The following is a 19,003-nucleotide window of genomic DNA, read 5'->3' as shown; positions in this document are numbered from 1 at the left end:
CCAAAGAAGGTGGCACCGAGTCTGTTCAAACCCCGTTCTGTACCTTCTCATCTCTCGCACCGCGCTATGGAAGGGGGTGGTAGGCGCAGAGAACATGATGCCGACTGGACCCGAGATGAAAGCACAGGGGCAGTGTAAATACACGGAATAGCTTTTTCCTGGCTGGGCTGGGGTAAAAGGAACTTCCAGAACTGTGAAGGGCAGCCCCAGAGACGCTTGACCGAGCGCAATAAACCAACAGCTTTTTGATGAAGAGTTGAAGCTGCAAACGCTAAGCCGCTGCCGGCTAGAAATGACTTTTTAAAGACATTTTGAAATTTGGACTACTTCACATGAAAAACCTCTGCTTAACTCTATAAAAAGCAAGTGGTGGCCAGTGGATTATAAAGTAAATCCCAGGGTTACTTTTAATGCCATCGTTTATGCCTTTAATGACTGTTTGCTGATGGACGGACCGTGCCTCTTGTCACTCTCCGGCAGTGGAACATGAAAGAAAGCACCGAGGCACCGCAGCCCGCAGCAGAACGTGGATCTACACGCCCACCCTGAGAAGCCACAAAGCCACAGCTCACGTCAGGATGCAGGAAATTCCCACTCTCACAGCTTTTCAGGAGCAATCACCTCAAGCAGCTGCACTCTTCCCAATGTTTTCTGCTGTTTGGTAACTCACTGACTCAACTTGAGCATCTCCTCTCCTTCTTTAAAGATTTATTTCTCCTCTTCTAAGGAATAAGGTGTTCGGGGTTTTTTTGGTTTGTGGGTTTTTTTGTTTGTTTGTTTGGGGTTTTTGTTTGGTTTTTTTTTGGGGGGGGGTGTTGTGTTTGTGTGTGTGTTTTTGTTGTTGTTTTAAAACCACATTTTCCCTTGCAAGGGGAAAACATGGGCTATAGGAAATCTCCACACTCTAGCCTGGACCTGTGAGCAGGGCAAGCACTGCCTCGTCCCTGCAGCTATTTTGGACATGGCCTTTTCAGCTTGCCTACAACTGGGATGTGAATTAGGTTTGGACATGGCTGTCTTAAATCTTTTGGTGCCCCATAGCCAACTAAAATGAACTTCCAAGATTTAGTTTTTGTCCAAGACAAGCTGCCTACGGCATTTGCCTTTTTAACTCTCACAAAAGCTTGCAGTACAGATCATGGGAACTTTTGACACATCAAGAGGTGGTGGTGTAGGACAGCAAGGCAGATCCTTCTTTCCCCTTCAGCAACCACACAAATACACAAAATGTCACAGAGGTGGGAATGCTGGCTTGGCCCTGACTGCAGTTTAGGGTGGTAGAGGGAAGGGACAGTCTAGAGCCACAGACAAACTCCCCCAGAGTCTTGAAAAGGCAGAGGGATGGTTTTGGCCTGACTTTCTCACAAACACAATGTAATCCAAAGGACCTTTTTACCCACAAGCAACAGAAGACAGTGTAACCCACCACTCTGCCCCTGTCTGCAAAGAATAAGTCTGTGCCAGCACCAGATTGAGTATGCTGGTTTAGTTTACAACACAAAGGAAACAGTCCATTTTGATTTGATCTTCGTTTTTCAGAGGGGAGAGACAGAAGAAACCCACTGACCCCATCTTTTAACAGAGAAAGGAAATTATTTTAGAAAGCAAATTACCCATAATCTTTATTTGAACAGGGAAGTAAACATCTATTCAACTAATTTGGATGCTATAATTGTGTGTCACTGTACAAGAATTCATATTTACATTTGAAAGTGCACCATTAATGGGTGAGTTCCATTTTTCACCCAGAAATACATTCACTAGCTTAGAGAAGAAGGAAAGATCCATAAAACACAAGGTGTCAGAAAGAGGTTAAAAATAAGATTTATTTGCAAATCATTTTGACAATAGACTAATATCTCTGAGCTGTGCATTTTGGGGACAAGTCAGTTCCTTTGTGTTCTGAGATTTCCATTTGCATGCAGTGTGGGATACCTCTAGAATTCAAAATGAACTTTGAAGTGTCCTTTTTTGCCTTGCTGTGCTGAGTAATTCATTCCACAGGCACACTATAGGAGAGTCAAAGTCTTTGTAATGAGAAGCTGTCACAGGAAACACACAAAACCACCTTGGCTTAGAAAGAAAACTCACTTGGGAGCTGTTCCACATTTGTTTAACACAGTGTTAAGCACTTCAAGATTCCCCAAAGAAGTACCTGGTGCTGTATGAAAAAAATTCCAAATAACCCAATGAAAGAAAAAAAAAACCAACATAAACTCAAACCCAAGAAGAGCCCAAAACTCAGTAAATATCAACATCTACCCCTAAACCTCACAGGTATACTGAAACATCATATTTCTTTCTGATGTACAAATGCACAACACATTTGGTTACGACCCAAGTTCCCTCTCTTGGAAACCGATGAGCTGTCTCATGTAAAAAAACAAAAACAAACCAACAAAAACCCAAAAACCAACACATCCAAAGCCTCAAGATTTAATAGTAATAACTGTATATAAATGAGCTCAGGACAAAGGCAATACAAAATGAGATTTACCTTAACATCTGACAGTGTGAGGGCAGCCTCTCAGTCATGGTTAGAGTAACAGCAGAAGAAGAGGAAGACAGCAGCATCTTCATAACATTTCTTCAATTTATGCCCACCCATCTCCCTGACCTTTCTCTCTCTGCCCTTTATAAATCCTGGAAATTTTAATTCTGAAATCTTAGTTTGAATCAGATGACATCAGAAGTGTATTCTGAAATCCCTACATGATTAAGTTTTGAGCACACCACAATTAGTATACCTTGCATTAGCACAAAGTTGAAAGGTAAAAGAAGGAAACGAGGTAACTAAGAGAGGAAATAAAAGAATCTGATCCATATCTATTTTAAATACAGTTCTAGAAAATATTAGTCCTTGTAACAAAGAAGAACTTTTTTCCTCTTTACAATGCTCAAAATAATCCCAATAACTGACACTGGAAAAATAATTTTTCTGCCCTCCCATATATATATATAATAATGCAAGAAAAGATGTCCAGATGTCATTGTCATCAGTTCAAACAAAGCATTAATGAATGCACTAGATCATTCAAATGTAAACAAACAAGGTTTATATTTTCATATATATATGTATATATAAATGCCCAAAACCCTCAAAAGTTAACAATACTGGTGATAACCAGTTCACGTAAGTACTTACGTAATGTTGGAGAAAATAATAGTCTTAGAAACATTATTTTATTTGGGCTACTTTAGAAAGACTAAAACAATATTCAACTGAAAGTGCTCCATCACCAATGCAGACACCATCTCACCACAGGGGCTTCCCTGTACCTTCTGGGGACCCTAGGCAATTTTACGAAACAAATACTTGGTCATTTTGCATCAACCATTACAGAAATGATCCTGCAAGCAAGGCCTAGAATCAAGTGATCTCTTCAGGCTGAACACCTGAGCTAACATCAGACTGCCTCCTGTACAAACTCAAAACTAAAAACGGGATTAGGATTTCAGAACAAATCTGATGTTGACAAACATTGTCCTGTTCAATCCCAACACGGCCATATTCAAAGAGTTTGTGATGGGTAAATTGTAATACCACTGGTTACGTGTCTCATCACACAGCTCCAAGGACTCATTCTTCTAAGTCCTGGCTATCCCAGTATTTGTGGTGTAGTCAAATGTAAATATTGTTGAGGTTTACTGACATCTGATCTGGGCCAGGGTTAAGCTGCAGGTGCCAAAATCCTGCATCAGCCTGTCCTGGTTTCACCTGGGAGAGAGCTGATTTTCTTCCCAGTAGCTGGTTCAGTGCTGTTTTGGATTTAGAATCAAAATAATGTTGATAACACACTGGTGTTTTAATGAAAACACATCTTAGCAACAACTAAGTCAAGGCCTTTTCAAGTTGGCCAGGGGTCACTGCCCAGAAACTGGCTGGGCATCGGTCATTAGGCAGTGGGGAACTGTGTTGTGCTTCACTTGTTTGATGTATTTTATTTGTCATTATTACTGTTTTTTTCCTTTCCGTTTCTGTCCTATTAAACATTCTCTATCTCAGCCTATGAATGTTCCTTTTCTTTCCTCACAAAGTCTACCTCCCCATCCCATTTGGAAGGGAGGTGGGCAGTGGTGGGGTGCAAGTGAATGGCTATGTGGCATTTAGCTGGGTTAAACCATAACACAGCTCCTACAACTCATGAGTTTAGCAGTATTTTCACAAGACAACATTCGCCACATCTCATTAAGATTTCAAAGTTTGGAAAATTCCTATCCTGAAAATCCACTATTTGCTGAGGAAGTATCATATTTACTGAGAATTTTAAATAGCTCTGAGCATATCATCTTTAATGGCAACACTTAAAAAAGACCCCATGCAAGAGTCTTTTCTCTTACACATTCAGGTCTGACACCTAGAAATGCTCAGATTTTGTTTCAGAAGTCCTGTACAACTGATCCAGTTTTTAAATGTCATTAAATGTTTTGGCAAAGTAATGTTATATGAAATCTGTAATATACTTGCTAATGTTTATAATCCAATGATTTCTTATAAGAAGTATTATTGCATTTTAAGCGTAAAAATATAAGAGGTTCTATAAAGAAAATTAAAATAGCATTGATCTAATATTGATAGTCATATAAAATAACTCACAATTATGTAAGTTTCCATATTTAATTACACATTTAAAAATAAGTTATAAAAATAATTAAGCTTCTTTAAAACCCCCTAGGATATTTTCTTTTAGGAGTTTTTACTCATATCTACTGATTGTCTAGCATCAGCCACAGCTTCTGGTACTCGAACAGTCATATCATTCATTGATTTCTTCAAGCAGATTTGGCAGCCTAAACGTGATCTGTGGGGAAACAGGACATCATTGTTAGTTCTAGCCCACCAACAATCTACCAGCATTTACCCCCTTAGGTCTCCAACACTCAGCCATCCCAAACAGACCATGAACTAGGAACAGTCACTCTAGTGCAGGGCCTTAATCCAGCACAGAAGTGAACCACGTGCATCAGCACAAGGCTCTGTGTGGCAATAGCCAGGATTTAGGGCCAGAACAGAGCTCAGCACACTGGAAAGTCCCACAGCTGAGCACTTCCTGCTCACTGAGACAATGCAGAATATGGGTGACCCTTCCCTTTTCAGTGGGTCACTAACAGGTCAGTCCAGTGCAGGGAGTGATGATTCATCTCCCAAGGGACATCTGGCACCTCTGAAGAGATAAAGGCAATGAATGTGAATGAAAGCCTTGGAAAAAGCAAAGCCTAGTCCCTCCATCCAGAGGTCAATGTTCCCAAACTAAAAACCTCAAGATTGGGTGTAAGCCAGTAAAGTAAGACTGAAAAGACAAGAGACATAGGAAGGAGAAGACTAAAACACTCAAGGCACCAGAGATGTCATCCTTCATTTCTATACCTATCATTCAGCATGAGAAAACCAGGTGTTGCAAACAAGCAATTAAAACCAGAAGATTTAATACCACAACAAAACTCAACAAAACTCTGCAGACATCACAAGCTGTTTTTATTGCTGAGATAAACTTTAATTCAACATCCATGTCTCAGTTATTTCATATAGAATACTAAAGACATCAGCAAGGATGGCACCAGTCCCTGGCAAGACACTAGCTAGCTGAAAACCTGTTTCAAGAATCTAAAGTTCCCACTCTTATCCACCTTTCCACATGCATTAATCTGTATTTGCCTTTTAACTCCAAATGTGATTTCCTATTGTTCAAGAGCATAAAATCTTCATACGTGTTATCACAGGCAGGTGATGATACTACCACAGCACTGTAAACAAACCTTACTCCTCACTGCATTTTCCTAAGTCTTTCATGAGGATGCTCACACTAATTAAAACCAAGCACCAATCACTTACATCCAGTTGTTGATCACATACTCTTACTAGGCAGCTTAAAACTTCTTGTTAAAAGATTTTTTTAAACCAATTACTTAGCCTTTACAGAGCCTTTGCTCTTATGCTGTTGCATCTCAAAATTTAGCGAACAATTTCTAGACTTAAGCCAACAGCACAAACTGCAAGATCTTTCTTCATCTCAGTGACTTAAATGAAGAATTTTCATATCTGCTTCATCCCTCTATAAAGGTTCTGTTAAATTCTTTCCCTACCCACAGCAGATAGGATAAAAAAAAGCAATAGCCAAGAGAATCATAACAGTGTTTTTCAGTTCTGAATCTCACTTTAAAATGTTAAATCTCATTTTAAAAGCTGGGTTCCCAACTTCCCATTCCTTTGATGTGGAAGCAGTTTCAAACCAACTAATTAAGCCTTATAGACAGCAGTTCTGAAATGCCGTATTGAATTCCTGTAGAGCTCCTGGGTGAATGCTACCTGGCCTTTACTATTTTTTACCACTCAGTTTATTTATCTGCAGCATTACCACTTCTATGGACACATCGGTTTGAAAGAAGATCACAGAATATGCCACCCTCTGCAAAGAAACCCTCCAGTACAGGGACAGCCCATAAAACATCTAGAGATAACAATGCAAAAGAAAATTTGCTTTTATGTTATCTTTTTCTATTTTACATTACACCTTCCTCATCACTCATTTCTCTGCATGTAGAAGTTTCCTGTTTCTGATAGGTTAAAACCAAAAATATTTGCCTACTTCTTGCAATCTGTTCTCATTGTTTTCTTTGGTATCCTTATTTTAACTTGCCAGGGCTTGCACTCCCCCATCTTATACTTTCTACTGTTTTGTAGTTAATCACAACAATTTTATTTTAACATAATTAATCCTTGATTTAAAAAACCACAAGCTTTCATGGCAGTTGCTGGCTGAAACTTTCCCAAATACAATCACTGACAAGAAAAAGCTTCTATGCTTATACTGATGACAGAACACAGAAGTGCATCTCCATTACACAAATTTACATCAGCACAGGAGTCCAGGTAACCTGCAGCAAGTACCAGCCACTTAAAGCTTTGTCTTTCAGAGGAGTCATACTCTCACACAAATGGAAGGTCCCTGGCCATAGGAAGAATGTATGATGCTAGGAAAACCTAATAGAAGTACCAAACACCTTCAGAGAGTGTAAAGATTAATTTGGTACGAAGAACTTATAGGGAAAATAGACATTTAAACAGAGAGCTCTGGCTTCCAAGTGTTTTCCAGTTCTTCAGTAAAATCTCCTTGCTTTAAACCTTTACTTAAAAGGTAGACAAAGGAAAAAGGTTTTTATTAGATCACAAGCCTCCAGAGCTGTTCAGGAAGTATTTTGGCCCTGAACCCTGAAGTTATTCTTTATTATGGTAGGCAGTACACTCACTAGGCCTATGGGGTTTTTTTTTCAAAATTGAAAATGGGTTTTTGTGAGATGGGAAAAATGATAAAACAAAAGAAACTGCAAGTATCTCACAGCTTGACTTCTTTGCCTTCCAACCTCCCATAAATGTTCAGATTTGGCTGAAGTGAGAAAGCATATTGTCATGTAGAAATTATGAGCATAGGACTCCTTTTACTGATATAAGGAGATAGACAAGTGAATTCAGAGTACTTCTTTACAGAGACAAACTCCATGCTACACAGACCAGGTATAAAGCCTCTGACACAATTGGAAATATTGCCCCAAAACTTCAAGCAGTTCTGTTGAAACAGGAAGGAAAGGGCTTATGAAACCTCCCAAGGCACAGCTGCCTGCTGTTCACGTGGGCACGTCCTGTGATAAAGGCTACTTGTGCACCAGCAAGTACAACAGCCCACCAGGAACAGGCCTTTGATGGGGGTTAATACTCTAACTAGAAGACGTGTGATGGTGGGAGTGATGCAGAAGAGAGGTTTACCTTAGAGTACCATTAATCTAATCTAATGCCTATCAGCAGACAGAGAACACTTCAGGATCAGCTTCTCCCAAAAGGGAATCTGGTTTATGTGCACAAGGAGCACCGTGATATGAGCCAAAGCATAACAAGTACGTACGCTGACGTATCTCTATGCTGTTTGTCCTAGAGAAGGCTTGGAGAAAGGATCTTAGCAATGCACATAAATACCAGGGAGGCTGGAGAAGGTGGAGTCTCAGTCCTGGGACATATTCAAAAGCTGTCTGGACATGATGCTGGACATCAGATCTAGGTGGTCCTGCTTGAGCAGGGAGTTGGACCAGTTGACCTCAAGAGGTCCCCTCCAACCTCAACCCTTCTGTGACTCTGTGAAAAGAAGATCTGACCAAAACTAAAATACTGACATAAACACATTCATAAAATACATTAACTAGCTACAGATAACAAGGGAGAAAAAACAGAAGGGAAGAGAAACAAGAATAAGAAAATCTACACACAGGACAGCAGTGGCAGAGCTTTTGTGGAAGGAACTGGGTTTCCACTCATACTTTAGTGTTAACATTTCTGCACCAGACCCCTCTGAAGACAAAGTACTGGCAACTGACACTTTTCAGTCACAAAAACAATACTGACATCTTTTTAATACTAATTCAGACAACATTTAAACTTGGCAGTCCCATTTGTCTAACAGAATCCAGCTATTCATTAAAAGCTGATTAAGGTGCTCCAAGAATACTGGACTGCCCCATCTGCAAAATTTTCTTCCCGTTCTTTGGGGAAGTAATGTAGGGAAGCGTCATGTTGCCTTACGTTTCTGTGAGGCCATATGCCAGGTCCAGCATGTCCATCTCTTCATCAGTAATTGCATCTAGTTTCTCAAATATGTGGTCTTCAAATATTAAATGACAAGTTGAACAGGCTAGTGTTCCTTCACATGCACCTGAAGAAAAATAAATCAAGATAATAGAAAATCCAAGTTTCAAATTGCAGCTGAATTTCAGATAAAATTCTATATGTGTTTGTTTCATACAGGAAGCCTTCGCTGATTAGCAAAATTAATGTTCTGTATACTCCCACATTCATATACCTACTATGAACAGTTGAAAAATCAGAGTATTTCTACAGTTACTACAGCACTAAGATTTACTTAAATGCTAAGTAATTAGTTAAAATACCTAATTTCCTTTCCACCATTTAAAGAAAGAATAACTTTCGACTATCAGAATACAGAAGCAGACAATGCTGTCAATCAACACTACTTTGTTTATTTCCAATGCTGATCCTTCTTATCTCTCTTTCCCACAGTTTTGAGAAGGTTTTCTCTAGAAGTGCAACAGCAGACACCTGCTACACAGAAGAAATTCCTCAGAAGTATAGGGAGGAGGGATTTTATACTTACTTCTCACTCAACAGAAGAGTAATTCACAGCAACAAAGGTAGTCAGGCTAGAAAGAGATTGCCTACATGGATTAACAGATGTTCCAGTATGAGTCAAGGACCTAACATCAAGTTGTTGGGGCAGAGCAGCACGAGCACCAACGACCACCCACCTGCTACAGAAATTGGGTCACCACAGCACAGTAAAAATTTGAACTCAAACAAATTTGTCTCTGTCACTGTATTGGGCTGTGTCTTGGGCTGGCACCAAGTTCTCCCCAATGTTCAAAAAGAAATATGCAACTTCAGGAAGAGGGTGAATGATGCTGTTTTACACTACAATGACACAGACTTTGAGATTCTGAAGGCTGAAAACAACTCTGCTGTTCTTGGGTAATGTTTCTCTTTTATACTATTTTACACAGAACCAATTTGATTGGTGAAACAAAGACAAACCTCTTCAATCACATTGATCAGACCAGAGGGACATCAAGAAGTCCCTCCTAGGAAAAGGAATGAATAACCAAGTTACAGTTACAAAAAACATCTCTGCTGCTTACAGAAAATTCCCTGGGAAAAGAATTTCAGAAAACCCTCAGGCATGGAACCAGGACTACAGGGGAAAGCTGAATACTGTGGAGATTATAAACCTCAGGCTCTGATTTAATTTGATAGAAGAGAATCAGATAACACATTAACCAATCTTCACTTATTTGCTTATTTCTAGGGAGAGCAGAACCAAAAATACTGTGGCCACATCACCTTTGCAATCCTTTGGAAATAAGGGAAGCAAGACTGTATGTATAACCACTGCTATGAAATGAAATAGTGGAACTCATCATTAGACCATGAGAACCACACAGAAAGCACCATGCTGCTATGGTACCAAAAACATATATTCAAAGTGACCACAACATTTGATTTTTAAATCATATCATGTCTTCAAATACTCATGAAAAAGCAGAGTTTAATTAAAGTGCCAAACATAAAATTCATCACATCAGCAGCTTAAAGATCATTAATGATGGGGAAGTGAGGGAAGGGTGAGGGGGGAAGGAAAGAACACTGACCAGTGTCCTTGAACAGCGGAACTTCTTTCTACAAAGTGAAAAACTGGCAATAACAAAGAAATTGTGTGCAGCTGAAACATTCAATAGATCTGTAACCTTCACACAAAGATACTTCTATTATTGTTAATGCATATGGGATGCCCCCTAGTGATAGAAGCAAATAAGCAGGATTTACTTTTTACTTTTCTCTCATTACTTTATTCCTTAACACAGAACATACATTTTTACTACATTATTTCTCTGCCCTAGTATGATATTTCAATAGCAAGTGGTTACTGAAATGGGACTAGCACATATTATAATTAAAGTCTGTAAGAGTATCCCAAATTTTCAGTTTTGCTTCCGTTCATTGACAGCATTGCTTTTTCCCCCTTTACCACAATGCTTTAACACAGCTGATATTGACACAGAGAACACTTCCTGTACAATACAAGCAGACCAGCCATAAGCCTAAATGAGTCATTTAATAAGTGATACATAAAGCTAGTTGCATTACAAGTTTTTGAGACAACTTTTCTTCCCCAGATATAAGCAACTCTAGACATAAAAGATGTCTCAGATATTAAGATTTTAAATCTTATAAAAAATTTATTACTATCAGTAAAATTTATTTGCGCTTAACTAAAACACACATCAAATTTCAAGCTGTGCTACAATACTCTGCTGCCTCCTTTTTTTCACCAACTGCTTCACGTCATGCATTCAGTTCTGAAACTTGTATTACCACTTTCTGCTTTAGTTCTATTAATTTTTCAGCTCATGTTCATATAAATACCTTCCCAAGGTATTTAATTGCAATTACCTAATACCTTTGAGCAATGTGTTCTAGTGTTTTGAGCAATGAGGGCTGGTGGAAGATGCCCATGGCAGGAGGATTTGGAATTGAATGATCTTCAAGGTCCCTTTCAACCCAAACCATCTATGATTCTAACTATGGAAAGTGCAAAAGTTTGAAGAAAACAGACAGAAGTTTTAACTTCCTCTTGTTTTGATTTTAAACTGAACTAGTACTAAGTTAGAATTTCACAAGGTCTCCTTTACCCCAGTGGTGTAATAAGAACACTCTCTGCTCTTCCCTTCTAACTGACATGGACTTGGTTGTTTCTTCCCCTTTGTACTCCTCTGCCATAGATATGGTGCTACAAAAAGCCTGAAAATAAATTGAGATAGTCTGGCACTACGGAAGTAACCAGACACTGTTAGAAACACACCAGTTCCATGCTGCCTCCAGAACAGAACCTTTCAGCTCAGAAGAGGTCTGCAGGCAGCATGTTTCATACTCCACTTTGACAACACTCTGTGCATATACCCCTCTCTAATACTCAACTTAATAATCACCCCAAGTATTTTTTTAAAACTTGAACTAAAATATTCTATGCAGGAGGAAAAAAAGGGGAGAAAATCCCAGGCAAGTATAGTTAGGTTTTATATATAAAATATTCATTTACAGTTGGGCTCAATGATCTTAATGATCTTTTCCAGTCTAAATGGTACCATAAATATTTATGCATAAAGAAGAACACAAGTTCTAGACACTGAATAAAATATTCAGTGAATCTACTTACCAAAACCATCTATGTCTAGATTATTGTCAACAACAACATCCAGCAGTGAATCCCCAGGTTTTCCCTTGGCTGTCAGTTTGTCACCGTCGCGGTTTATGAAGTGAACAGTTATTTTATCTTCTGAGCTGAAAACGAAAATGATACAACACAATTAAAGAATTCTAGAATTTTTTATTAGTGCTTTAGAATTGATTGAATAATACAAAAATAATAGTTGATACTACTACTATCAACTCCAAGAAAAGAGAAATTTAAGTTATTGGCTGTTAAAAGCTGTAACAGGTACAGGCTTTTACAGCTCTACATTGAACAAAGACCATGAAAAATGAGAAGAAGAACCCTTGGTGCCTGTTTTGTCACTATAAGCTACATGGCATCCAGATGTTTTGCCTTTCCCTAAAGACAGTCAGTTTATTTTAGACACAATGCTTGTATTTTTAACAAATAGAGGAGCTTATTTTAAATGTTGATCCCTCCACCTCTCTGTGAACTCTAGTTTTGGATTTATGAATTTTATTTTTGTTGTTCTTATAATTATAATTTAGGATAAATTCTAAATTTTCCCATTTCTGCTTAAGAGTTTTAGGTATTTTACTTTATTCATTCCAAAATTTAATTCTTCTCTCCTCCAACAATTGGAAATTCTCCAACAGTATTCTGCTATTTTCAGGCACAGATTCTCTGAGGAGTTAATCTTGTAAATACTAATTCCAGTGAAGTACAAAATTTCTACACTGGTATCAGGGAAAAAAAAGTATTTTTTTTCAGACAATTGCTTATTTAAGAAAAAATTCACTTTCAGTCTGCACAGAAATGTCTTAGGACTAAAGCTTTTAATGTTTAAAAATGTTTCTTCAATCTGTATTATTTTATTTCACATGCAAATTAAAGGAGAACTTTAAATATACTAATAAAACACAGTATGCTCAATTTTAAACAGACCATTTTCTTTCCTGCAGTAAGTGAGCAAAACAAAAACTTGCTGCATGGACAGTGAAGAAATCTGCCAAGAGATGACAGGTAAAAAAAGAACAACTAAAAAGCTAATTCAAAAATCTATGTTTCCATGTGAAATCCATGTTTAAGAACCACATGGTTTATATTACCCATACTCTTCTTCGTAACTGGGGGCCTTGAGTGATTTATGACATATGAAAAATATGCACATTTGAAAATTGGAAACCTCTAACCTGTACATCGGAATATTAAAGAAAAAACTTGAAAGTGGCCATGCTGAAAAATCAGTGAACAAATTATTTTTGTAACTGGCTGTAAAAGAATGTGTTTTCAGCCATCTGAGTCCTGGCTTGTTATGAAACAACAACAAATGTTTGTTGCTATAGACTTCATACACCTGGCACAAATCAAGTTCCACTGGCACCAGTGTGCTCCGTGATTCATTACGTCATGTTCAATTCTTTCCCTATCATCCCTCAGTCCACTCTCCAGAAAGCAGCCACAAGCCCCTATTAACTATAAATTCATTTCAAAACTAACCCTTGTTAATGAAGGGTTGACCTTGCTGACCTGCAAAATGCAACTGAAGCATGTTCCATTAAAAAAAAACCAGAAACTGTAAAGATATATCTTTACAAAATACGATTTATGTTGCACAGTCACCTGTGATATCCAAGGACCACCAGCAAACCATTTTGTGGGAGTTGAAGAAACTACTCTGCTTTTCATTTTGCTCCTCGGCTATGTTAACACCTCCCACAGCAGAACCAAGGAAACAAGCACCCACCTAGATAAACTAGCACAAAATTCACCACCTCCTCTGGGAGCTTAAGACTGATGGGTTTAGGCTGCCTCTGGAAAGGTACAGATTCACATTCTGAGAGCCCAAGGTAACGTCTGACAGTGAAATGCTAAACTCAAAAAGCCCTTCCCGAGCTCAAAGTACATTCTCCTTTGCTGAAATATTTCTGTCACTGTGACAAAAGCAACGCCGACAGGAGACACAGTGCAGTAGGTACTTGCACTTCTGGGATTGCTCTGCCAAAGGGATAGACACAACAAGTACCAAATATTTATTCCAATATCCTGAACATACTCTTTATTATAAGATTAGGCATTCACAAGTACCAGGGACCAAACAGTAAGAAGTCTGGGCATCCATTAGATCCCTGGAACAAAACGATAAGTAAATGACAAGTCAACTCCCTCCAAGTTTTCACACTTGAAACTGTCTTCACCCGTGGTTACACTTGGATCTGATAAAACCACAGTTCCACGTGAGGAACAGTCCTGCCCCCGCTCCTTTGTTCCTTGTCTCTCCAGCCTCACACTGTCCTGTAGTAACCTCAGTGTGGGAATGCACTGGCTGAAAGCCAAGGTCAATTACCCCACAGATGTCAGAACCAGCAGAGGCAGACCAGACCCTGAGATGAAATTTACACCAGTTTAGAATGGCTGTATTACTGCAACTTTATGCTGTGATGACACAATCTGGGTTTCATGATCAGATTAAATCTCTTTACAGTATAAAAATGTGGGTTTGGGTGATCTCCACTCGAAATCACCCTGCCATCACCCTCACACCAGTATTACCACGAGCCAACTCCTTTTGCTAACGTGGATGAAAACCAACCACAAAACAACTGGACCCAGAAAGCAAAACTGAACAAAAAGCCACTGCCTACAAGAAAAACAAGGAAGCAGCAGCGGGATCCCCTTGTCAGCAAGGCCAATCTGCCATTGGCTTCAGCCAGCTGAGGACCTGCACTGTGGCTGCGTGTGCCTCGTGCTGTGGCAGCAGCAAAGGGACAGATGGAAGCACCACCCTCAGGTCACCGACTTTGGTTAAAAACTGGCACAGTGATCAATCTTTTGACAGGACCTAATCCACCCTGATTTATAACTGAAACTAAAATTTATTTATTTGTGTGAAGTTAGATACAGCCTTCTTAAGTCTTCCAGTAGATCTATTTTTTTTTTTTTGTTATTGCCACCTTCTATCACTCTTCACTTAGCTAAAATATTTAAAAGAAAAAAACCTCTGGTGCTTTACTCAGTGAAAATACTTTCAGAAGTGTAACTAATCCTTAAAGCATGCAATTATTATGCTGTGCACCAAAAACATTGTAGAGATAACCAGACTGGTATAAAAGAATTCTGAAATAACTAGTGTTCACCATGAAATGAAAAGAAAGGATAAAGGATAAAAAAGGAACAAGAGAAAGGAGGAAATGGGAATGAAAAGAAAGGATAAAGGATAAAAAAGGAACAAGAGAAAGAATGAAATGGAAATGAAAACAGTGTCTGATGCTCCACTGAAACGTTTGGAAACCTCTGCTCACAGGAATCACCTCAGGTAATATTTTGTATAGTGAGGTCTTCACCCTCTAGACACAAATACAGCTAATTTTACATACATAAATAATTATGTATCTTTTAAATTAAATAACACTGGCTGATTATATAAAGGTCAGGAACTGGGTCTCAAATATGATGCCCAGAGAAAGTTACTTATGCATAAATTGAGAGAATAGTAATACACAAGAATTCTCCTTTTCTCCCAACTCGCTCAGCCAGGTTACGACATCCAGTGTATAAACAATATTGGAAACACTTGTTTGCATAAGCTTTTTTGCTGGTGTACTTCCAAAAGGAATGTAAATAAATTCCATTCTGCATTCAGCCTGTTTGTGAAAGACATGAGGGGATTACAGGTCTTACGTTACTATTAGGTAAGGAAATGCTTTCCCTTTACAGGATTCTCTTTTCAATTATTTTAATACCTTTTAAAAAACTCAATACATCACATCTTTATTTTTTGAACTTAAAACTGCAAATCACGGACCTTAAAATCAACTGATTACCAGCAGGACCCTTCAGGGAAGAGATCTGACCTCACAACTTACTCATCTCATATGGGAGTCCTAGGCTAGAAAAGTTAAGTCTCTCCATATTAAAAGTATCTACTGGAACAAAGTCAAAGATCACCTACAGGAGAGTTTAAAAGGAAACTATTTGAGACAGCTTTGATGTTGAGGGCACTAACCCAATCTTCTGGAAACAGGCCAGGCTACACCCCGGATGGGCTGCTGATTGTGGGTCCTGTTCCAAGTCTAAGAAACTTCTCTGGCAACCAAGAATATCAGGCTTTTAAAACTTCGGCATTTTAAATACTGGAAGTTAGCTGTGGACTCTGACCTATCTTGGAATACACAAACCACAAGGCAGAGGGCTGTGCATAAACAATCTGTGACTACCTGTAATAAGCATCAAAACTACAGCTGTTGACTGTGTAATATTAAATGCCCACAGACGTAATGCATTCTGAAATACCGACTCATACATATTGGTGAGGAGAGGAGGAGCCCTACACATTCAGATCGGACCACAGAATCAATTAGGTTGGAAAAGACCTCTGAGATCATCAAGTCCAAGCTATTACCAAGAATGACCATGTCAACTAAATCATGGTACTAAGTGTCACGTCCAGTTTTTCCATGAAGAAAGATGCTAAAGTGCTCTTCAGTACAGAAAAACTATACCAAAGGCAGAACACGCTTTAATTATTAGGATCTCTCTGATGTGTGCTGTACTTCTACCACAAGTCCAGCCAAACTTTCACGAAAAAAAACCCAAATCAAACAACAGAAAACAAGAAAAACAATTGCAACTTCAGTAAGGTCATAACCTCTTAGAAGACCAGTCTGAGCACCTGGAACGCTGGTTTAGCGCTCCACAGCGTTACAAGCCATGCCAACAGGGTTCCAGGTCACACCGACCCTGAGCCCGGCCCGAGCCAGCCCGCACTGCCGGCGCGGCCCGGCGGGGCACAGCTGGCTGCAGGGCCCCCGAGCGCCTGGGGCACCGCCGAGAGCCGGGAAGGGCGGACGGGGCCGGGCCCGTCAGGGGCACCGCGGGAAGGTCGTCCCCCGCCAGCCCGGCTCGGGCGGCCCGGGCCACAGGCAGCCGCTGGCCCCGGCTGCCCGCAGCGCCGAGATCCAGCCCCGTCCCGCTCCTCCGGGCCGCCGCCCCGGGAGCCCGCCCGGCGCCTCACGGCCGTGACCCCCTTACCTGAGCACCGCCCGGGCAGAGAGGCTGAACGGCCGCGCTGCCCTCCCGGCAGCGGCAGCGCCGCCGCAGCCCGGCCTCGGCCCGGCCGCCGGCGAGGTGGAGGAGAAGAGCCAGCGGCGGGAGGAAGCGGCGGCGGCCCGGAGGAGCCGCGCCGGCCCCGGGGCGGCCATGGCGGCCATGGCGGCGGGACGGGAGCGCTGGGGCTCGGCGGGGCGGGGGCAAAGTCCCGCCGCTTACGCCTGCGGCGCGCGCGGCGGCGATTCCCGGAGCCGTTTACGCAGCGCGCGGCCCACCCCCGCCGGCGTGACCGCGGGGTTACGCAAAGTGCGCGGCAGCGCGCGGGGGGCGGGGCCGGCGCGAGGGCCGCCCCCGCTGCCCTCAGGTGCCCTCGAGCTGCCGGCCCGCGCCCAGCGCCCGGCGACTCCCGGAGAGCCGAGTCATGGAGCACAGCTGTCCCTCTGCCCGGCTGCGCCCGCCGGGGACTTCTTGTCACAGCGCCGTGGAGGAGTCACCCAGAGGGTCGTCACTGCTTCCCAAATGGCCCTTTGAGAGGCCTAGCCCGTGAGGGAGTGGGCTCCAGCTCCAGGCTGGGCAAGTGGTCGATGCCCCTTCGAACACCCTTGAAATAGCTTATTAAATAATGTGGAGCTGGCAGCTATGGAGTCTGAGCCGTCCGCCTATACTGTCCAGGCAGGACCATGGGGAAATTCCCAGTTCCTCATAATTGTTTCTTACGACAGAGATCCAACCTCTAAAACACAAGCGTCATCAAATGGACAGCAGTGCCGCTGTCAGAGGGTCTAGCAAGGGGTGAACACTCATGGGGCATGGCTCAAATACCAGTATGCGCCACAAGAAATTTTGAAATTTCCTGAGCAATCACAGACTGCACATGCAGGCTTAACTTGTCTCTGTAGTTTTGATCAGATGGTTATGCAGATACCCTTCGTTCTACCACGCCCTAACTGGAGAGTTCTGAATAAATAAGGAAGAAATGTAACAATTTCTTTGAAATCATTCTTTTGAATGGGAATGGAAATGATTGGGGAAAAGATGTGGGAATGATACACTTGAGGTTGCAAAGATTAATCTTGATGTCTTAAAATTTTGTTACATCAGAATAAGATTGAAGAGGGAGATTATATACTGTATAACTTGAACTTCTGTGTTTTCTTTAAGGAGAGGAGTGGGTTCTGGTGGAAATGTCCTGGTAGAATTGTCAAGAGCCTCCAAACTGTCTGTCCATAAATCAAGTGATGCATAAACTGCAATGATCTCATTTTCATTGGGTTTCACTCTTTTTCACTCTTTTCATTCTCTCACCACGAGAGAATGTGGTTGTGAATAATGCAGTTTATTTCAATGCTGTCACTATAGCATGGGGTTACATATGCATAATCTTAAGGCAGTATACAGCTAAATACAGCTTAAGGCAGTTCCAGCTGGAAGTCTAATATTGTAAAGCCAAAAGAGCACATTACATAATCCAGTTTGACTTCAACCAGATGGCTGCTCATTGTAAATGAATGGTTAATGCAGGAAATAAGCCTGAAAGGGACCCTCTCTAGCTTCTAATGTAAAACTTTGCTGTTACGTTCAACTCAAGCAACTAAATAAAGAAGTATTTATCAATTTCATAAAGTTTTTTTGATTGTATTAATCACACTGAAAAACAGTCCCAAAATTTCATTCCTTGGAAGTGGAGAAAGCCTAATTATATATCAGTTTTCAAATAATTTATTTTATTAGTTTAATTCTGAGTATAGAAATATTTATGTCAGTTTTCCACAGCCAGGGCTGCTTGCAAATTAGAAGTTTCTGTTCTTTGTGACATTCACTCATCATTTGTTGAACCTCCTCCAGCCCTTTTATTTTAGGCACTGCTGTTGAAGGAGACTCTCACTGTTCTCCTGGTTATCCCACTGAGCCATTTGTGCATATATTAGTTTGAATTCCCTGAAACACGGGTGACTAGTTAGTACATTCACTTCAGGTCTCATAGAGTGTCCCTAATAGATGATGAGTCTGAGTGTCTCTAATACATGACCTTGTATGACCCTGATACATCCTAGGATTGTGTTTGATCTTTTTTTCATGTACAAATTAAATTAGTAGCATCAAATCAGTGAGCTTTAAATCAGTGTGATTAGTTAATAGTCCAGATGTCCTTTGCTGCTTCTGATTAATGAAGCCATCACTAACAG

General features: G+C 40.7%; 1 protein-coding gene across 1 annotated transcript; it reads right to left on the bottom strand.

Moving 5' to 3' along the window:
• Positions 1-1,801: 1,801 nt before the first annotated feature.
• On the bottom strand, positions 1,802-17,069 carry FDX1 (ferredoxin 1). The gene is made up of 4 exons (XM_066313041.1): positions 16,800-17,069; positions 11,772-11,896; positions 8,570-8,699; positions 1,802-4,802 (listed from the first exon to the last, which is right to left on the bottom strand). The coding sequence occupies exons 1-4, from the start codon at positions 16,976-16,978 to the stop codon at positions 4,688-4,690; spliced, it is 549 nt and encodes a 182-aa protein (XP_066169138.1). The 5' UTR covers positions 16,979-17,069; the 3' UTR covers positions 1,802-4,687.
• Between the last annotated feature and the right edge of the window lie 1,934 nt (positions 17,070-19,003).

The sequence above is a fragment of the Sylvia atricapilla genome, chromosome 2, assembly GCF_009819655.1.
Source record: "Sylvia atricapilla isolate bSylAtr1 chromosome 2, bSylAtr1.pri, whole genome shotgun sequence".
Taxonomy (NCBI): Eukaryota; Metazoa; Chordata; class Aves; order Passeriformes; family Sylviidae; genus Sylvia; species Sylvia atricapilla.
This window is presented reverse-complemented; position numbering and strand designations above follow the sequence as displayed.

What these genes read in the sequence shown, in the direction of transcription:
- FDX1 (XM_066313041.1), bottom strand. Translation starts at nt 16,978, where the DNA reads ATGGCCGCCATGGCCGCCCCGGGGCCGGCGCGGCTCCTCCGGGCCGCC. An exon ending in TCTAGACATAGATGGTTTTG is followed by an intron (nt 8,700 to 11,771) that starts GTAAGTAGATTC and finishes ATTTTTCTTCAG; the next exon opens with GTGCATGTGAAGGAACACTA. An exon ending in GCATATGGCCTCACAGAAAC is followed by an intron (nt 4,803 to 8,569) that starts GTAAGGCAACAT and finishes GTTTCCCCACAG; the next exon opens with ATCACGTTTAGGCTGCCAAA.